This window comes from Nerophis ophidion, linkage group LG06 (genome assembly GCF_033978795.1).
Source record: "Nerophis ophidion isolate RoL-2023_Sa linkage group LG06, RoL_Noph_v1.0, whole genome shotgun sequence".
Taxonomy (NCBI): Eukaryota; Metazoa; Chordata; class Actinopteri; order Syngnathiformes; family Syngnathidae; genus Nerophis; species Nerophis ophidion.
In genome coordinates, this window is record NC_084616.1 from 13023349 (window position 1) to 13043280 (window position 19932).

At 35.5% G+C, this 19932-nt stretch overlaps 1 protein-coding gene across 2 annotated transcripts in view; it reads left to right on the top strand.

The window, feature by feature from the left end:
- The first annotated feature begins 286 nt into the window (after positions 1–286).
- syt6a (synaptotagmin VIa) overlaps positions 287–19932 on the top strand; it is a 159532-nt gene continuing 139886 nt past the window's right edge. For both annotated transcript variants that reach the window (XM_061902693.1, XM_061902696.1), the window contains exon 1: positions 287–411. In XM_061902693.1, coding sequence (XP_061758677.1) covers positions 294–411 — 118 coding nt within the window. In that variant the 5' untranslated portion in view covers positions 287–293. The remainder of the gene's footprint in view (positions 412–19932) is intronic.

The following is a 19932-nucleotide window of genomic DNA, read 5'->3' on the forward strand; positions in this document are numbered from 1 at the left end:
ACGCAAAACTTGTTTGAGTCCCCAATAAAAGGTTCATTTGTTCAACCTTGGCCCGCGGCTTTGTTCAGTTTTTAAATTTGAGTTTGACACCCCTGGTCTAAAGAGTGGACTTCCACACTAAAGCAGCAAGGCAGAAGGACGAGATGAAGCGTGTGTGTGTGTGCGTGTGTGTGTGTGTGTGTGTGTGTGTGTGTGTGTGTGTGTGTGTGTGTGTGTGTCCTCGGCTGAGCTCACTCCCGAGCGGAGCTGCAGCTGGGAGCAGCATGAGTGAGGATCGTGCGGACAATGAGCTGATGTGTCACACGGCCCTGACCCTCATCCTGGACCTCTGCCTGCACAACAGCACGCTGCTGGACCAGGACACCTGTCGGGACTTCCTCTTCCTGCTGCCGCACGGACACACGCCGCCAGGTAGGGAGCGGCGCCGCCACGGTTATGGTGATGATGCAACTTTTTCAAGCCTTTTGGCACGTCTTGCCAAAAATATTCTTCATTTTCCAAAAGCCCCGCGTTTATTTTTGGTCACGTCGACACCCTGCTAATATCACTTTTTTTATTTTTAAAAAAAAATTGTTATATTTGTGTAAATATTGGAGTGCAACACGTCGTCTGCTAATTTAAATGTAGTCGACTACAGAAATAGTCTGTTCCAGGGTCAAACTGTGGCCACCATAATTGCTTTATTAAGGTTAAAGGTAATGTTTACATTTATATTTGAACATTTTTAACAGTCACACAAGTGTAAAAAGAAGTTAACCAGTGTTGATACTGTTGTGAATATAAATAGTCTGTTCCAGGGTCAAACTGTGGCCTCCATAAATGCTTTATTAACACTATTAGTGATGTTTACATTTAAAATGTAACATTCTTAACCGTCACGCAAGTGTAAAAAGAAGTTAAACAATGTTGATAATGATGTGAATTTAAATAGTCTGTTCCAGGGTCAAACTGTGGCCACCATAACTGCTTTATTAAGGTTAAAGGTAATGTTTACATTTATATTTGAACATTTTTAACTGTCACACAAGTGTAAAAAGAAGTTAAACACTGTTGATAATAATGTGAATATAAATAGTCTGTTCCAGGGTCAAACTCTCCACTATAATTTTTTTAATTTCCACTAATAGTAATGTTTACATTTATATTTGAACATTCACAACTGCTACACAAGTGTAAAAAGAAGTTAACCAGTGTTGATACTGATGTGAATATAAATAGTCTGTTCCAGGGTCAAACTCTCCACTATAATTTTTTTAATTTCCACTAATAGTAATGTTTACATTTATGTTACAACGTTCGGAATTGATGCACAAGTGTAAAAAGAAGTTAACCAGTGTTGATGATAGTGTGAATATAAATAGTCTGTTCCAGGGTCAAACTGTGGCCACCATAACTGCTTTTTTAACACTATTAGTGAGGTTTAAATTTACATTTTAACATGCTTTACTGTCACACAAGTGTAAAAAGAAGTTAAACACTGTTGATAATAACGTGAATATAAATAGTCTGTTCCAGGGTCAAACTGTGGCCACTATAACTGCTTTATTAAGGTTGAAGGTATTGTTTACATTTATATTTCAACATTTTTAACTGCTACACAAGTGTAAAAAGAAGTTAAACATTGTTGATAATAATGTGAATATAAATAGTCTGTTCCAGGGTCAAACTGTGGCCACAATAAATGCTTGATTAAGTCTAAAGCTGATTCACATTACAACTAAAGGACAAGCAGTAGAAAAATGGATAGATGGATGGACATTCTTAATCGTCACACAAGTGTAAAAAGAAGTTAATCACTGCTGATAATAATGTGAATATAAATAGTCTGTTCCAGGGTCAAACTGTGGCCACCATAAATGTTTTTTTCAAGGTTAAAGGTAATGTTTACATTTAGATTTTAACGTTTTTAACTGCTACACAAGTGTAAAAAGAAGTCAACCAGTGTTGATACTGATGTGAATATAAATAGTCTGTTCCAGGGTCAAACTCTCCACTATAATTTTTTTTATTACCACTAATAGTAATGTTTACATTTATGTTACAACGTTCGGAACTGATGCACAAGTGTAAAAAGAAGTTAACCAGTGTTGATGATAATATGAATATAAATAGTCTGTTCCAGGGTCAAACTGTGGCCACAATAAATGTTTCTCTTAAGGCTACAGGTAATGTTTACATTTACATTTTTAACTGTAACACAAGTGCAAAAAGAAGTTAAACACTGTTGATAATAATGTGAATATGAATAGTCTGTTCCAGGGTGAAACTATGGCCACCTTAAATGTTTTTTTTTAAAGGTCAAAGGTAATGTTTACATTTAGATTTGAACATTTTTAATTGTCACACAAGTGTAAAAAGAAGTTAATCACTGCTGATAATAATGTGAATATAAATAGTCTGTTCCAGGGTCAAACTGTGGCCACCATAAATGCTTTATTAGGTCTAAAGGGGTGATTCACATTACAACTAAAGGACAAGCAGTAGAAAAATGGATAGATGGATGGACATTCTTAGCTGTCACACAAGTGTAAAAAGAAGTTAATCACTGCTGATAATAATGTGAATACAAATAGTCTGTTCCAGGGTCAAACTGTGGCCACCATAAATGTTTTTTTTAAGGCTAAAGGTAATGTTTACATTCTTAACTGCTGCAATGAGGTGGCGACTTGTCCAGGGTATACGCTGCCTTCCGCCCGATTGTAGCTAAGATATGCACCAGCGCCCCCCGCCACCCCAAAGGGAATAAGTGGTAGAAAATGGATTGATGGATGGGCATCGTTGACTGTCACACAAGTGTAAAAAGAAGTTAACCAGTGCTGATAATAATGTGAATATAAATAGTCTGTTCCAGGGTCAAACTGTGGCCACCATAAATGTTTTTTTTTAGGTTAAAGGTAATGTTTACATTTAGATTTTAACGTTTTTAACTGTCACACAAGTGTAAAAAGAAGTGCTGACAAACAGTCTGTTCCAGGGTCAAACTGTGGCCACCATTAATACTCGATTAAGTCTTGATTTTGTACATGCATTCATTTGAATTGGTCCTCGTTGAGCCGCTTCAGGAGAGAAGTCGTCTTTGCCATGGAATGTCTTTTGTTGTGCCCTACAAAGTGTTTATACTGTAAGTGTTGCCACCTGCATCTTAGTTGCGGTTTTCGTTGCCAAATTGGTTGGTCTAAAAACCGCTAATGCTAATTGGTAGCATGTGTATTGCAAATCCCATTTTAATTAGCATCAAGCTAGTGCATTTATTTCAGTACATTTTTTTTTAATGTTTGAACGTCTCTGAAGTGGAGACAAGCTGCTAAGCTAGCAAGATGACATGTTTACCTTGTATCAGACATTTTAGCTGCGGGCCGATACAACCTGATGCTTGTTTTGCCGATATCGGACCAATATCCAATATCATTAAGCTTTTATTTGAAGTATAAATGCTCGATGCTAACTCACTTGACGCTGGAGCCGTAATGATTTAAATGTTGATATTTAGGTATCGCGGTAGTAGTATAGTATCGTGGTACTAATGAATCAAAAACGCTACTTGGTATCGGATCGATATCTACATTTGTGGTCTCATCCCAAACTAATTTAAAGTATCAAAGAAGAGAAGAATAAGTGATTATTACATTTGAACAGAAGTGTAGATAGAACATGTTGAAACAGAAAATAAGCAGATATTAACAGTAAATGAAAATTTTTTACAGTTTGTCCTTTGTTTAGGAGCCTTTGTTTGTTTACTTTCTACTATAAGACAAGTTGTGTAGAATGTTCACTATTTGATTTAAGGACTAAAGTGCAATAATAAACATATGTTTTTTGTTGAAACTAAGTCAATAATGCATTTTTTTTGTGGCCCCTTTATATAGAAAAGTATCGAAAAGTATCAAAATATTGGTATCGGCACAACATTAAGATGGATTGTTGTTATTTTATGTAAGTTTCACTTTCTTCTTTTTAAAGGTTTGCAAAATTGACTTAAGTATAGCAGAAAGTGCTATCAGGTTAACATGCAGGCTGTTTGTATGAGTGAGTCCATAGGATGAAAGCGTACTAATAATAATATAATATTATATAATATAATAAATTAATAATATCAAATACATAGTAATAATATATATAACAATAATAATGTAATAAAATAATTTAATATAAAATAATAATATAATATAATGTAATAAAAATAATACAAAATATATGATATCATATAATAATATAATATAATAATACTAATATAATACAATAAAAATAAAATAATATAATACAATGATATACAATATATAATATAATATAAATACTAATATCAAATATATAATACAATATAAAATGATACAAAATAATATAATAATAATATAAAATATATAATACAATAATAATAATATAAAACAATAATATATAAAATAATATGAAATATATAATATAATCCAATGAAACAAATATAATAATACTACTTATCATAATACAAAAATATAAAATAATAATATATTATAATGTAATAAAATAATAGCAACAATACTAATATAATATAATAATATAATACAATAATATAAAACATGGAATAATATAATAAAATAATATAATATAGTATAATAAAATAATAATATAAAATATATAATAATATAATAATAATAACACAATATAATACAATATAATAAAAATAATAATGTACGATAACAATAATATAATGTAATAAAGTAATAATATAGAATATGTAATAAAACAATATACAATATAATATAAAATAATATTATACAAGATAATAATATAAAATATATAATATAATAAATAATAATATAAAATATATAATAATACAATACTATAACATACTATAATAAAATAATATAATGTAATATAATAATAAAAATTCAAAATAACAATATAAAATATAATGTAATAAAATAACAATATACAATATATAATACAATAAAATATATAATAAAAATATTAAAATAATTATAATAATAGTAATAATAAATATAATATAAAATAAAACAATAATATAATATGATATAATAAAAAGAGTGTTAATTGAATAATGGCATGTAGTATGTGTGTGTGAGACATTGGACAGACAAACGTCTCTTAGCTTCGGCTTTTCTCGCTTCATTCGCTGGCGCACGCTCGCCTTGCCTCGCCGTTCCTGGACGACTCGGCCGTCACCTCGCATTACTGTCGCCGTACGTCTGTGTGCCTCGGGGCATCCACTGCTCCACCCCGCCAAAGTCTCTCTGTCTCTGTTGTCAAGAGTTTACACCTTTTGTGGGCGCCCGGGACCAGATGTAAACGGTGAATGGGTTATAGCACTTTTCTACCTTCAAGGTACTTAAAGCGCTTTGACACTACTTCCACATTCACACACTGATGGAGGGAGCTGCCATGCAAGGCGCTAACCAGCACCCATCAGGAGCAAGGGTGAAGTGTCTTTGCTCAAGGACACAACGGATGAAACAAGGTTGTTGGAAGGTGGGGATCGAACCAGGAACCTTCAAATTGCTGGCGCGGTTGGGAGAGTGGTCGCGCCAGCAACCTGAGGGTTCCTGGTTCGATCTCCATGCCGTCCATAGGTATGCAACACTAGCATAGCTATGTGAGCTACATGCTAACATTACATTTTTACATTATGCTGTTATAAACACTAGCACAGTGAAAAAGCCACGTGCCAATATTAACTTTTGACACCATGCAAAATTTGCAAGCAACACTAGCATAGCTATGTGAGCTACATGCAAACATTACATTTTTACATTATGCTACGTTATAAACCCTAGCATAGTGAAAGAGCTACGTGCCAATATTACCTTTTAACATCATGCAAAATTAGCAAGCAACACTAGCATAGCTATGTGAGCTACATGCTAACATTACATTTTTACATTTTGCTAGGTTATTAACACTAGTTTAGTAAATGAGCTACGTGCTAATATTAACTTTTAACATCATGCAAAGTTAGTTAGCAACACTAGCATAGCTATGTGAGCTAGATGCTAACATTACATTTTTACATTATGCTAGGTTATTGACACTTGAATAGTAAATGAGTGGTGTGTTAATATGAATTTTTAACAAATTGCAAAGTTAGCAACACTATCATAGCGTTGTAAGCTAAATGCTAACATCACATTTTTACATAATACTAGGTTATTAACATTGGCATAGTAAATGAGCTATGTCCTAATATTAATTTTTAAAATTATAAAAGTTTGCAAAACTATGTGAGCTAGATGCTAACATTAACATTTTTACATCATGCTAGGTTATCAACACTAGCATATTAAAAGAGCTAAGTGGTAATATTAATTTTAACATCATGCAAAGTTAGCAAGACTAGCATAGCTATGTGAGCTAGAAGCTAACATTACAATTTTACATCATGTTAGGTTATCAACACTAGCATAGTAAATGAGCTACATGCTAATATTAACTTTTAACATGAAAACGGAGATGTCTCCTCAGTTCCAAAACGTTTACTGCGTGTTGTTAAAAGGAAAGGCCATGTAACACAGTGGTAAAAATGCCCAATGTGCCAAAATTTTTGCAACATGTTGTTACCATTAAATTCTAAGTTGTTGATTATTTGCAAAAAAAAAAAAAAAAAAAAAAAAAAGTTAAATATCTGGTATATTTTATATAAATTGAAAAGGATTAGCAAATACTTGTATTCCGTTTGTATTTACCGTTTACACAATGTGCAAACTTTACTGGTTTTGAGAGAGCCTTTTAATGACAGTTTGCTTCTTCGGGCTTGGCAAACGCTCGTCATGCCCTCGTCTGCTGAAGGCTCACATGGTTCTGAAGCTGCCGATTAGTCGGGTGGGCGCAGGCGCCTGAAGCTCTGATGTCAGAGCTCATTTGTTTGACGAGGGACCCTCTGGAGCTTCGTGTTCTTCTTCTTCTTGACACATCCTGCTTACGTCCTGTACCGTAACCGCTAGTCCTCATTGGAACTTCTTCTTGCCAAATAATCTGCCAGTGTTTCTCCCTCATCTAAAATCGGACTTTTTATCTCAGTTTTTGTAATAAATGGAATGTTAGCATGTAGCTAACATAGCTGTGCTACTGTTGCTAACCTAAAATAATGTTGAAATTTAACGTTAGCATGTAACTCACATGACTATGATAGTGTTGCCATGTAAAAATGTAACGTTAGCATGTAGCTCACATGGTTATGATAGTGTTGCCATGTTAAAATGTAACGTCAGCATGTAGCTCACATGACTATGATAGTGTTGCTAACTGAGAAGAATGTTAAAATGTAACATTAGCATAAAGCTCACATGACTATGCTACTGTTGTTAACCTAGAATAATGTTAAAATGTAACATTAGCATGTAGCTCACATGACTATGATAGTGTTGCTAACCTAGAGGAATGTTAAAATTTAACATTAGCATGTTGCTCACATGACTATGATAATGTTGCCAACCTAGAAGAATGTTAAAATATAACATCAGCATGTAGCTCACATGACTATGATAGTGTGGCTAACCTGGAATAATGTTAAAATGTAACGTTAGCATGTAGCTCAGATGACTATGATAGTGTTGCTAACCTAAAAGAATGTTAAAATGTAACATTAGCATGTTTCTCACATGACTATGATAGTGTTGCTAACCTAAAAGAATGGTAAAATGTAACATTAGCATGTTGCTCACATGACTATGATAGTGTTGCTAACCTAGAAAAATGTTAAAATGTAACATTAGCATGTTGCTCACATGACTATGATAGTGTTGCTAACCTATAAGAATGTTAAAATGTAACATTAGCATGTAGCTCACATGACTATGATGGTGTTGTTAACCTAAAAGAATGTTAAAATGTAACTTTAGGATGTAGCTCACATGACTATGATAGTGTTGCTAACCTAGAAGAATGTTAAAATTTAACGTTAGCATGTAGCTCACATGACTATGATAGTGTTGCTAACCTAAAACAATGTTAAAATGTAACATTAGCATGTTGCTCACATGACTATGATAGTGTTGCTAACCTAAAAGAATGTTAAAATGTAACATTAGCATGTTGCTCACATGACTATGATAGTGTTGCTAACCTAAAAGAATGTTAAAATGTAACGTTAGCATGTAGCTCACATGACTACGATAGTGTTGCTAACCTAGAAGAATGTTAAAATGTAACGTTGGCATGTAGCTCACATGACTATGATAATGTTGCTAACCGAGAAGAATGTTAAAATGTAACATCAGCATGTTGCTCAAATGACTATGATTATGTTGCTAACTGAGAAGAATGTTAAAATGTAACGCTAGCATGTAGCTCACATGACTATGATAGTATTGCTAACCTAAAAGAATGGTACAATGTAACATTAGCATGTTGCTCACATGACTACGATAGTGCTGCTAACCTAAAAGAATGTTAAAATGTAACATTAGCATGTAGCTCACATGACTATGATAGTGTTGCTAACCTAGAGGAATGTTAAAATTTAACATTAGCATGTTGCTCACATGACTATGATAATGTTGCCAACCTAGAAGAATGTTAAAATATAACATCAGCATGTAGCTCACATGACTATGATAGTGTGGCTAACCTGGAATAATGTTAAAATGTAACGTTAGCATGTAGCTCAGATGACTATGATAGTGTTGCTAACCTAAAAGAATGTTAAAATGTAACATTAGCATGTTTCTCACATGACTATGATAGTGTTGCTAACCTAAAAGAATGGTAAAATGTAACATTAGCATGTTGCTCACATGACTATGATAGTGTTGCTAACCTAGAAAAATGTTAAAATGTAACATTAGCATGTTGCTCACATGACTATGATAGTGTTGCTAACCTATAAGAATGTTAAAATGTAATGTTAGCATGTAGCTCACATGACTATGATGGTGTTGTTAACCTAAAAGAATGTTAAAATGTAACTTTAGGATGTAGCTCACATGACTATGATAGTGTTGCTAACCTAGAAGAATGTTAAAATTTAACGTTAGCATGTAGCTCACATGACTATGATAGTGTTGCTAACCTAAAACAATGTTAAAATGTAACATTAGCATGTTGCTCACATGACTATGATAGTGTTGCTAACCTAAAAGAATGTTAAAATGTAACATTAGCATGTTGCTCACATGACTATGATAGTGTTGCTAACCTAAAAGAATGTTAAAATGTAACGTTAGCATGTAGCTCACATGACTACGATAGTGTTGCTAACCTAGAAGAATGTTAAAATGTAACGTTGGCATGTAGCTCACATGACTATGATAATGTTGCTAACCGAGAAGAATGTTAAAATGTAACATCAGCATGTTGCTCAAATGACTATGATTATGTTGCTAACTGAGAAGAATGTTAAAATGTAACGCTAGCATGTAGCTCACATGACTATGATAGTATTGCTAACCTAAAAGAATGGTACAATGTAACATTAGCATGTTGCTCACATGACTACGATAGTGCTGCTAACCTAAAAGAATGTTAAAATGTAACGTTAGCATGTTGCTCACATGACTATGATAGTGTTGCTAACCTAGAAGAATGTTAAAATGTAACGTTAGCATGTAGCTCACATGACTATGATAGTGTTGCTAACCTAAAAGAATGTTAAAATGTAACATTAGCATGTTGCTCAAATGACTATGATAGTGTTGCTAACCTAAAAGAATGGTACAATGTAACATTAGCATGTTGCTCACATGCCTATGATAGTGTTGCTAACCTAAAAGAATGTTAAAATGTAACGTTAGCATGTAGCTCACATGAGTATGATAATGTTGCTAACCTAGAATAATGTTAAAATGTAACGTTAGCATGTAGCTCACATGACTATGATAGTGTTACTAGCCGAGAAAAATGATAAAATGTAACATTAGCATGTAGCTCATATGACTATGATAGTGTTGCTAACTGAGAAGAATGTTAAAATGTAACGTTAGCATGTAGCTTATATGACTATGATAGTGTTGCTAACTGAGAAGAATGTTAAAATGTAATGTTAACATGTAGCTCATAAGACTATGATAGTGTTGTTAACCTAGAATAATGTTAAAGTGTAACGTTAGCATGTAGCTCACGACTATGATAAAGTTGCTAACCTAAAAGAATGTTAAAATGCAACGTTAGCATGTAGCTCACATGACTATGATAGTGTTGCTAACCTAGAAGAATGTTAAAATGCAACGTTAGCATGTAGCTCACATGACTATGTTAGCGTTGCGACCGTCACATGACCTGACCACGCCCACCTGCTGAACCACTGCTAGTGTGACACATTAACATTTACACCATGGAGCAGCTCAAGTCCACACACACACACACACACACACACACACACACACACACACACACACACACACACACACACACACACACACTACAAATTCCATTTTCATTAGCAGCGGCTGCATCAGGTGTGCGGACGTGAATGAAGTGGTTTTATTTTTGATCTTATTATTCCCACTGCAGCCTGATTGTAGAGAAGAACACATCAGTCAACTTTGTGCTGCTTGCATCCTCACAGCTACACAACAACACTACTACACAACAACATGAGCTGCAAATTGAATTAGAAGCTAATGTTTTATTTTTGTGTTACGTTTTTGACATACACTGCAAAAACTCATCTGAAATGACCCAAAAGCAAAAAAATAACAAACCAGGAAGTTACTTAGCACACCAAGAAGTGAGGTAGCATATCAGGAAGTTAGTTAGCACACCAGGAAGTGAGTTAGCACACCAGGAAGTAAGGTAGCATACCAGGAAGTGAGTTAACACACCAAGAAGTAAGGTAGCATACCAGGAAGTCAGTTAGCATACCAGGAAGTGAGGTAGCATGCCAGGAAGTCAGTTAGCATACCAGGAAGTCAGTTAGCATACCAGGAAGTGAGGTAGCATACCAGGAAGTGAGTAGCATACCAGGAAGTGAGGTGGCCTAACAGAAAGTCAGTTAGCAAACCAGGAAGTCAGATAGCATACCAGAAAATTAGTTAGCATACCAGGAAGTGAGGTAGCATACCAGAAAGTGAGGTAGCATACCAGGAAGTCAGTTAGCATACCAGGAAATGAGGTAGCATACCAAGAAGTGAGGTGGCCTAACAGAAAGTCAGTTAGCAAACCAGGAAGTCAGATAGCATACCAGGAAATTAGTTAGCATACCAAGAGATTAGTTAACATACCAGGAAGTGAGGTAGCATACCAGGAAGTTAGTTAGCAAACCAGGAAGTTAGTTAGCACACCTGGAAGTGAGGTAGCATACCAGGAAGTTAGTTAGCATACCAGGATGTGAGGTAGCATACCAGGAAGTTAGTTAGCATACCAGGAAGTCAGTTAGCATACCAGGAAGTTAGTTAGCACACCAGGAAGTGAGGTAGCATGCCAGGACGTTAGTTAGCATACCAGGAAGTCAGGTAGCATACCAGGAAGTGAGGTAGCATACCAGGACGTTCGTTAGCATACCAGGAAGTGAGGTAGCATACTAAGAAGTTAGTTAGCCTACCAGGAAGTGAGGTAGCATACCAGGAAGTTAGTTAGCAAACCAGGAAGTTAGTTAGCACACCAGGAAGTGAGGTAGCATACCAGGAACTTATTTAGCACACCTGGAAGTGAGGTAGCATACCAGGAAGTTAGTTAGAATACCAGGAAGTGAGGTAGCATACCAGGAAGTTAGTTAGCATACCAAGAAGTTAGGTAGCATACCAGGAAGTTAGTTAGCATACCAGGAAGTGGGGTAGCATACCAGGAAGTGAGTTAGCATACCAGGAAGTTAGTTAGCACACCAGGAAGTGAGGTAGCATACCAGGAACTTATTTAGCACACCTGGAAGTGAGGTAGCATACCAGGAAGTTAGTTAGCACACCAGGAAGTGAGGTAGCACACCAGGAAGTTAGTTAACATACCAGGAAGTGAGGTAGCATACCAGGAAGTTAGTTTGCATACCAGGAAGTGGGGTAGCATCCCAGGAAGTGAGTTAGCATACCAGGAAGTTAATTAGCACACCCGGAAGTGAGTTAACATTATTATTATTATTTTGATGACATCATATATTTCTTCTGCTGTTTGCATGATTATTATCAGGCAGCATTTTGCATGTTTTGTGGCGTCAGTGTTGTTGCAGCTTGAAGACTTTGGACGCGGCTGCAAGTTTGTCCCTGCGGGCCACCATACTGACAGACACACACAATAAGTAGTCTACCTCATTTGCATAAATGCCCACGGCCACCAGGGGGCGTACCTGAACGGCATTGTTGTGATTGGCTGTCACGATGAACCTTTATGTTGGCATTTCACAGAATGCCAGGCTCACTTTCTCGTTAGCGTGATGTTCCATTTTTTTTTACATTTCCCAGTAAGAAAGGGGCGGGAAGTCCAGCTTGCATCTTGAGGAAGGTCAGCAGACATTTTCCAGGAGACAACGCAAGTGTGAGCAACATGACAATCCCCCTCCAGCGCTTCCTGTCAACGCCTCTTGCTTCTTCTCACCCTTTTTTTTTTTTACGCGACAGAAATGTCTGCCGGCCGCCTGAAAGTGAAGGACAAGCTCCATCACCACAAACACAAGTCGTCACAGACGTGTATCACGACACTTTATATCTGCGCTGACACCCAGCGTGTTTTTCTGGACCGGTTTATCAGGTTCAAACACATATATTAAACAAGACAAGAAGCAAGGAATTAAACAGAGACAGGATTAAATTTGGCTCAATTGAGGAGAGACGTCTGGGCTTGGACTCTCCCTGATTACATGGCAACAGCTGTTTCTAAAGGAAGGGGGTCGTAAGCAGCCGCTGCCTTTGGTTACAAAACAGTTCAAGAGGAGGGGACTGAGGCCCTGCTTCCTCTACACTTTGTAGATCTCGGGTCAAGACAATAGTAAATGAGCCAGGTGGGATTTTTGTTTAAATAAATGGTAAATGGGTTGTACTTGTATAGCGCTTTTCTACCTTCAAGGTACTCAAAGCGCTTTGACACTACTTCCACATTCACCCATTCACACACTGATGGGTGAAGTGTCTTGCTCAAGGACACAACGGACGTGACGATGTTGGTACTAGATGGGGATTGAACCAGAGAGTAATAACACAGTTAACTACAACTGCGAAACGATGTTATTTTTTGCAAATATTAGCCCATTTGAAATTGGATGCCTGCGACGTGTTTCACAAAAAGCTGGCACAAGTGGCAAAAAAGACGGAGAAAGTTGAGGAATGCTCATCAAAGACTTATTTGGAACATCCCACAGGTGAACGGGTTGATTGGGAACAAGTGGGTGCCATGATTGGGTATTAAAAGCAGCTTCATTCACAAACTAGGACGGGGACTGGGTCACCACTTTGTCAACAAATTCCGATCAAGAACGACATTTCACAACCAGCTATTGCAAGGAATTTAGGGATTTCACTATCCAAGGTCCGTAATATCGTCAAAAAGGTTCAGGGAATCTAGAGAAATCACTGCATGTAAGCGGCAAGGCTGGAAACCGACATGGAATGCCCGGTTACCGCATCAAAAAGCGACATCAGTGTGTAAAGGATATCACCACATGGGCTCAGGAACACTTCAGAAAACCACTGTCGGCAACGACAGTCGTTCGCTACATCCGTAAGTGCGGGTTAAAACTCTACTACGCAACGCCAAAAGCCATTTATCAACAACACCTGGAAACTATAAGTCTAAAAAAAATAAAATAAAAAAATAAACGCTGCCGGCTCCGCGGAGCCCGAGCTCATCTAAGATGGACTATGTCTCCCGGCTGGCCTGGAGATGCATGGATGGTGATGTGACAGGTGGTGACAGTACACCTACTTTGAGACAAGAGCTAAGATAAGTATTGCAACACGTTAAAAACATTTTTTTGGACACCCCTCTCTGTATGAGCGAATGAATTAATGAACGAGTATTCAAGGAGTAAATAAAGAAATACTTAAATAGCGACTGAGCGAATGATTGAGTACTCAGAGTGAATGAATTAAGAAATGAATACTAAAAGTGAATATTTGAATAATACTCAGAGTGAATGAATGAATACGTATTCAAAGAGCAAATGAAGAAATATTTCAGTAGTGAATAAATGAATGAGTACTCAGAGTAAATGAAGGAATACTCCGATTGAATTTACCAACGAGTATTCAAAGAGGAAATAAACAAATACTTAACTAGTGAATGAATGAATTTGTACTCAGAGTGAACGAATGAATAAATTAATACTCAAAATTAACAAATGAATGAATGCATACCTCAAGTGAATGAATGAATGAGTATTCAAAGAGCAAATGAAGAATACTTCAAAAGTGATAGAATGAATAAGTACTCAGAGTAAATGAATGAATAAATTAACACTGAAAATGAATAGATGAGTGAATTAATAAATACATGAACACTAAAAATTAATAGATGAATGAATAAGTACTCAGAGTGACTGAATGAATACATAAACTTTAAAAATGAACAGATGAGTGAGTGAATATTCAAAGAGGAAAGAAATACTTGAATAGTGAATGAATAAATGAATACTCAAAGTGAAAAGATGAGTGAATGAATACTTAGAGTGAATGAATATTCAAAGAGGAAAGAAAGAAATACTTAAATAGTGAATGAACAAATGAATACTCAAAGTGAATAGATGAATGAATGAATACTCAGAGTGAATGAAGGAATGAATAAATAAAGAGCGAATGAAGAAATATTTCAATAGTGAATGAATAAATGAATACTCAAAGTGAATAGATGAGTGAATGAATACTTAGAGTGAATGAATATTCAAAGAGGAAAGATAGAAATACTTAAATAGTAAATGAATAAATGAATACTCAAAGTGAATAGATGAATGAATGAATGAATACTCAGAGTGAATGAAGTAATGAATATATAAAGAGCAAATGAAGAAAAACTTCAATAGTGAATGAACATATGAGGACTCATAGTAAATGAAGTTGAGGGGAGTAGTGAGCAGCAGTGGTGGCCGCGCCGGAGAAAATTAGTTTTGGTGATTTTGGTGAATGAATATTCAGAGTGAATGAATGAATGAATATTCAAACAGTAAACAAAGAAATACTTAATTAGTGACTGATCGACTGAGTACTCTGAGAGAACGAATGAATTCACGAGTACTCCAAGTGAAGAGATGAACAAATGAATACTCAGAGTGAATGAATGAGTATTCCAACAGTAAACAAAGAAATACTTAAATAGTGAATGATCGACTGAGTACTCTGAGCGAACAAATGGATACACGAGTACTCCAAGTGAATAGATGAACGAATAAATACTCAGAGTGAAAGAATGAATATTCAAACAGTAAACAAAGAAATACTTAAATAGTGACTGATCGACTAAGCACTCCGAGCGAACGAATGAATACACGAGTACTCCAAGTGAATAGATGAATGAATGAACACTCAGAGTGAATGAAGGACTGAATATATAAAGAGCAAATGAAGAAACACTTCAATAGTGAATGAACAAATGAGTACTCGTAGTGAATGAGGTTGAGGAGAGTAGTGAGTAGCAACGGTTGCCGCGCCCGGGAATCATTTTTGGTGATTTTTGTGAATGAATACTCAGAGTGAGTGAATGAATGAATGAATATTCCAACAATAAACAAAGAGATACTTCAATAGTGAATGATCGACTGAGTACTCTGAGCGAACAAATGAATACACAAGTACTCCAAGTGAATAAATGAACAAATTAATACTCAGAGTGAATGAATGAATGAATATTCAAACAGTAAACAAAAAAATACTGTATTAGTGAACGATCGACTGAGTACTCTGAGCGAACGAATGGATACACGAGTACTCCAAGTGAATAGATGAACGAATGAATACTCAGAGTGAATGAATGAATGAATGAGTATTCCATCAATAAACAAAGAGATACTTCAATGGTGAATGATCGACTGAGTACTCTGAGCGAACAAATGAATACACGAGTACTCCAAGTGAATAAATGAACAAATTAATACTCAGTGAATGAATGAATGAATATTCAAACAATAAAGAAAGAAATAATCAATTAGTGAACGATCGACTGAGTACTCTGAGCAAACGAATAGATACACGAGTACTCCAAGTGAATAGATGAACGAATTAATACTCAGAGTGAATGAATGAATATTCAAACAGTAAACAAAAAATACTTTATTAGTGAACGATCGACTGAGTACTCTGAGCGAACGAATGGATACACGAGTACTCCAAGTGAATAGATGAACGAATGAATACTCAGAGTGAATGAATGAATGAATGAGTATTCCAACAATAAACAAAGAGATACTTCAATGGTGAATGATCGACTGAGTACTCTGAGCGAACAAATGAATACACGAGTACTCCAAGTGAATAAATGAACAAATTAATACTCAGTGAATGAATGAATGAATATTCAAACAATAAAGAAAGAAATAATCAATTAGTGAACGATCGACTGAGTACTCTGAGCAAACGAATAGATACACGAGTACTCCAAGTGAATAGATGAACGAATTAATACTCAGAGTGAATGAATGAATATTCAAACAGTAAACAAAAAATACTTTATTAGTGAACGATCGACTGAGTACTCTGAGCGAACGAATGGATACAAGAGTACTCCAAGTGAATAGATAAATGAATGAAAACTCAGAGTAAATAAATGAGTATTTAAACAGTAAACAAAGAAATACTTAAATAGTGAATGTTCGACTGAGTACTCTGAGCGAACGAATGAATACACGAGTACTCCAAGTGAATAGATGAACGAATGAATACTCAGAGTGAATGAATGAATGAGTATCTGTGGAGAGGCGGGGCCGACGGCGGGGCGGGGCACGATGGAGCCCTGCCCAATTCAGGTGCGTGGATCGCGCACCACCAGACAATCAACGTATCTCCTCGCAGTGTATAAAAGGGGAGAAGGAGGAGAGTTCGGGGCAGAAGGAGGAGAGTCCGCAGCAGATGAAGAGCGACAGAGACGCGGGCGGCTGAAAAGCAACCGATGAGCGAGCAGCAGAGAAGGAGCTGAAAAGCGACCCGACCGGAATTGAGCTTTATTGAAAAATAAGAGTCAAACCTGCTGAAGAGCAAATTGTCCTTCCTTGATGGTCCGTGGAACCCGCACGTTTCAGTCAACCAATGTGTTAGTTTGGAACATGTTGTGACAAAAGTTCAACATGTCCAAAAAGGAGTAGGAAAAAAACGTTCCACAGACGACAAGTCTGATTCCGGAATATTCCAGAAAATACAGTCTCTATCTGGAATTATTCCTCATCATGTCAGAGCGAGTGGGCACAATAATCAAGGATAAAAGACTCCTATTTTGACAGCTCGTTCATTAAAGGCACACGGCCTGGAGTCGATGTCAACAGGCTGATTGACGGAAGCGAGGAAACAAGAGTGTTGATTGGAAGACGAGGCGGGTGAGAAGTCAGGTGACGACAGCTCGGAGATAATGAGGAGGAGATTCACTCGTTAATAATAGCCAACAACTATCTGCTAATTGGAAGGAAGCAAGTCAACCATTTTATGCTGACTCTTCTCACACCGACTACAAGTTACTCAAGTACCCTCTTGGTAAAAGTATTAGTAGTAGTTGCTGAAACACGAAGAGTCCTCAGGGTCCTCAAATGAATAATAAATTCAGAGTGAATGAATGAATAAACGAATAAGTACCCAAAGAAAAAATGAATGACTGAGTAAATACTCAGAGGGAATGAAAGAATGAGTATTCAAAGAGTAAATGAATCAAGGAGTACCCAACGAGTCAATGAATGAGTCATCAAAAAAATGTATGAATACGCAAAGAGTGAACGAATGAATGTTCAAAGAGAGAATGAATGCATAGTCAGAGTGAATGACACAATGAGTACTCAAGGAGTAAATGAATCAAGGAGTAATCAAAGAATCGATGAATGAACACCCAACGAGTCAATGAATGAGTCATCAAAAAAAAAAAAGAATGAATACTCAAAGAGTGAACGAATGAATATTCACAGAGAGAATGAATGCATACTCAGAATGAATGAAAGAATGAGTACTCTAGGAGAAAACTAATGTAAGAGTATTCAAATAATTAATGACTGAATACCCAAAGAGTCAATGAATCAGTACATAGATTGAACTAATCAAAGTGAATAAATGAGTCATCAAAAAAAATTAATAGTCAAAGAGTGAATGAATGAATGAATAATCAGAGTGAATGAAAGAATGAGTATTCAAAGAGTAAATTAATGAAATAGTATTCAAATAATGAATGAATGAATACCCAGAGTCGATGAATGAGAACATGAGTACTCTAAGAGTGAACGAATTAATATTCAAAGAAAGAATGAATGCATACTCGGAGTGAATGAAAGAATGAGTACTCTAAGAGAAAACTAATGTAAGAGTATTCAAATAATTAATGAATGAATACCCAGAGTCAATGAATGAGTCATCATAAAATGAAGGAGTACTCAGAGAGTGAACGAATGAATGTTCAAAGAGAGAATGAATGCATACTCAGAGTGAATGAAAGAATGAGTACTCAAAGAGTAAATTAATGAAAGAGTATTCAAATAGTTAATGAGTGAATACCAAGAGTCAATGAATCAGTACATAGATTGAACTACTCAGAGTGAATACGTGAGTCATCAAAAAAATTAATGAATATGTGCAAAGAGTGAATGAATGAATAATCAGAGTGAATGCAAGAACGAGTACTCAAAGAGTAGATGAATCGAGAAGTAATCAAAGAATCAATGAATGAATACCCAACGAGTCAATGAATGAGTACATAGAATGAGTAATCAAAAAATGAAAGAGTACTCTAAGAGTGAACAAATGAATATTCAAAGTGCGAATGAATGAATACTCAGAGTGAATGAAAGAATGAGTACTCTAGGAGTGAATGAATTAGAGAGTATTCAAATAATCAATGAATAAATACCCAGAATCAATGAATGAATACCCAGTCAATAAATGAAACTCCTACATGGACTGAAAATAATGAATACTCAGGGGAATGAATGAGTATTCAAAGAGCAAATTAATTAATACTAGGAGTGAATGAATGAATCAATTAATAAGTACTCAAAGAGCAAAATAATTATTAATAAAATAATAAGTTTTCAAAGAGTCAATGAATTAATACTCAGAGTCAAAGACTGAATCAGTACTAATATTCAAAGTCAATGAATGAATGAGTATTCGAAGAGTGAATGAACACATACTCAAAGAGTGGATGGATGAACGAATGATCAACGTGAATGAATGAATACATGGAATACTCACAGTTATGGAATAAATGAGTATTCAAAGAGTCAATAAATGAATGAGCATTCAAAGAGTCAATGAACAAATACCCAAAGAGTAAAATAATGAATGACTCTGAGTGAATACATGAATCAAGAGTCAATGAACAAATACCCCAAAAAGATCAATGAACATATACCCAAAGAGTAAAAGAATGAATGAATCAGATGGAATGAGTGAATACTCAGAGTCAATAAATTAATCAAAGAGTCAATGAACAAATACCCAAAGACCAAAAGAATAATTGACTCAGAGTGAATGAATGGAATACTCAGAGTCAATAAATGAATCAAGAGTCAATAAACAAATACCCCAAAAAGATCAATGAACAAATACTCAAAGAGTAAACGAATGAATGAATCAGATGGAATGAGTGACTACTCAGTCGATAAATTAATCAAAGAGTCAATGAACAAATACCCAAAGAATCAATGAACAAATACACAAAGAGTAAAAGAATGAACGACTCAGAGTGAATGAATGGATTACTCAGAGTCAAAAACTGAACCAAAGAGTCAATGAACAAATAGCCAAAGAATCAATGAACAAATACCCAAAGAGTAAAAGAATGAACGACTCAGAGTGAATAGATGGAATACTCAGAGTCAATAAATGAATCAAGAGTCAATGAACAAATACCAAAAGAGTAAAAGAATAATTGACTAATAGTGAATAAATGGAATACTCAGAGTCAATA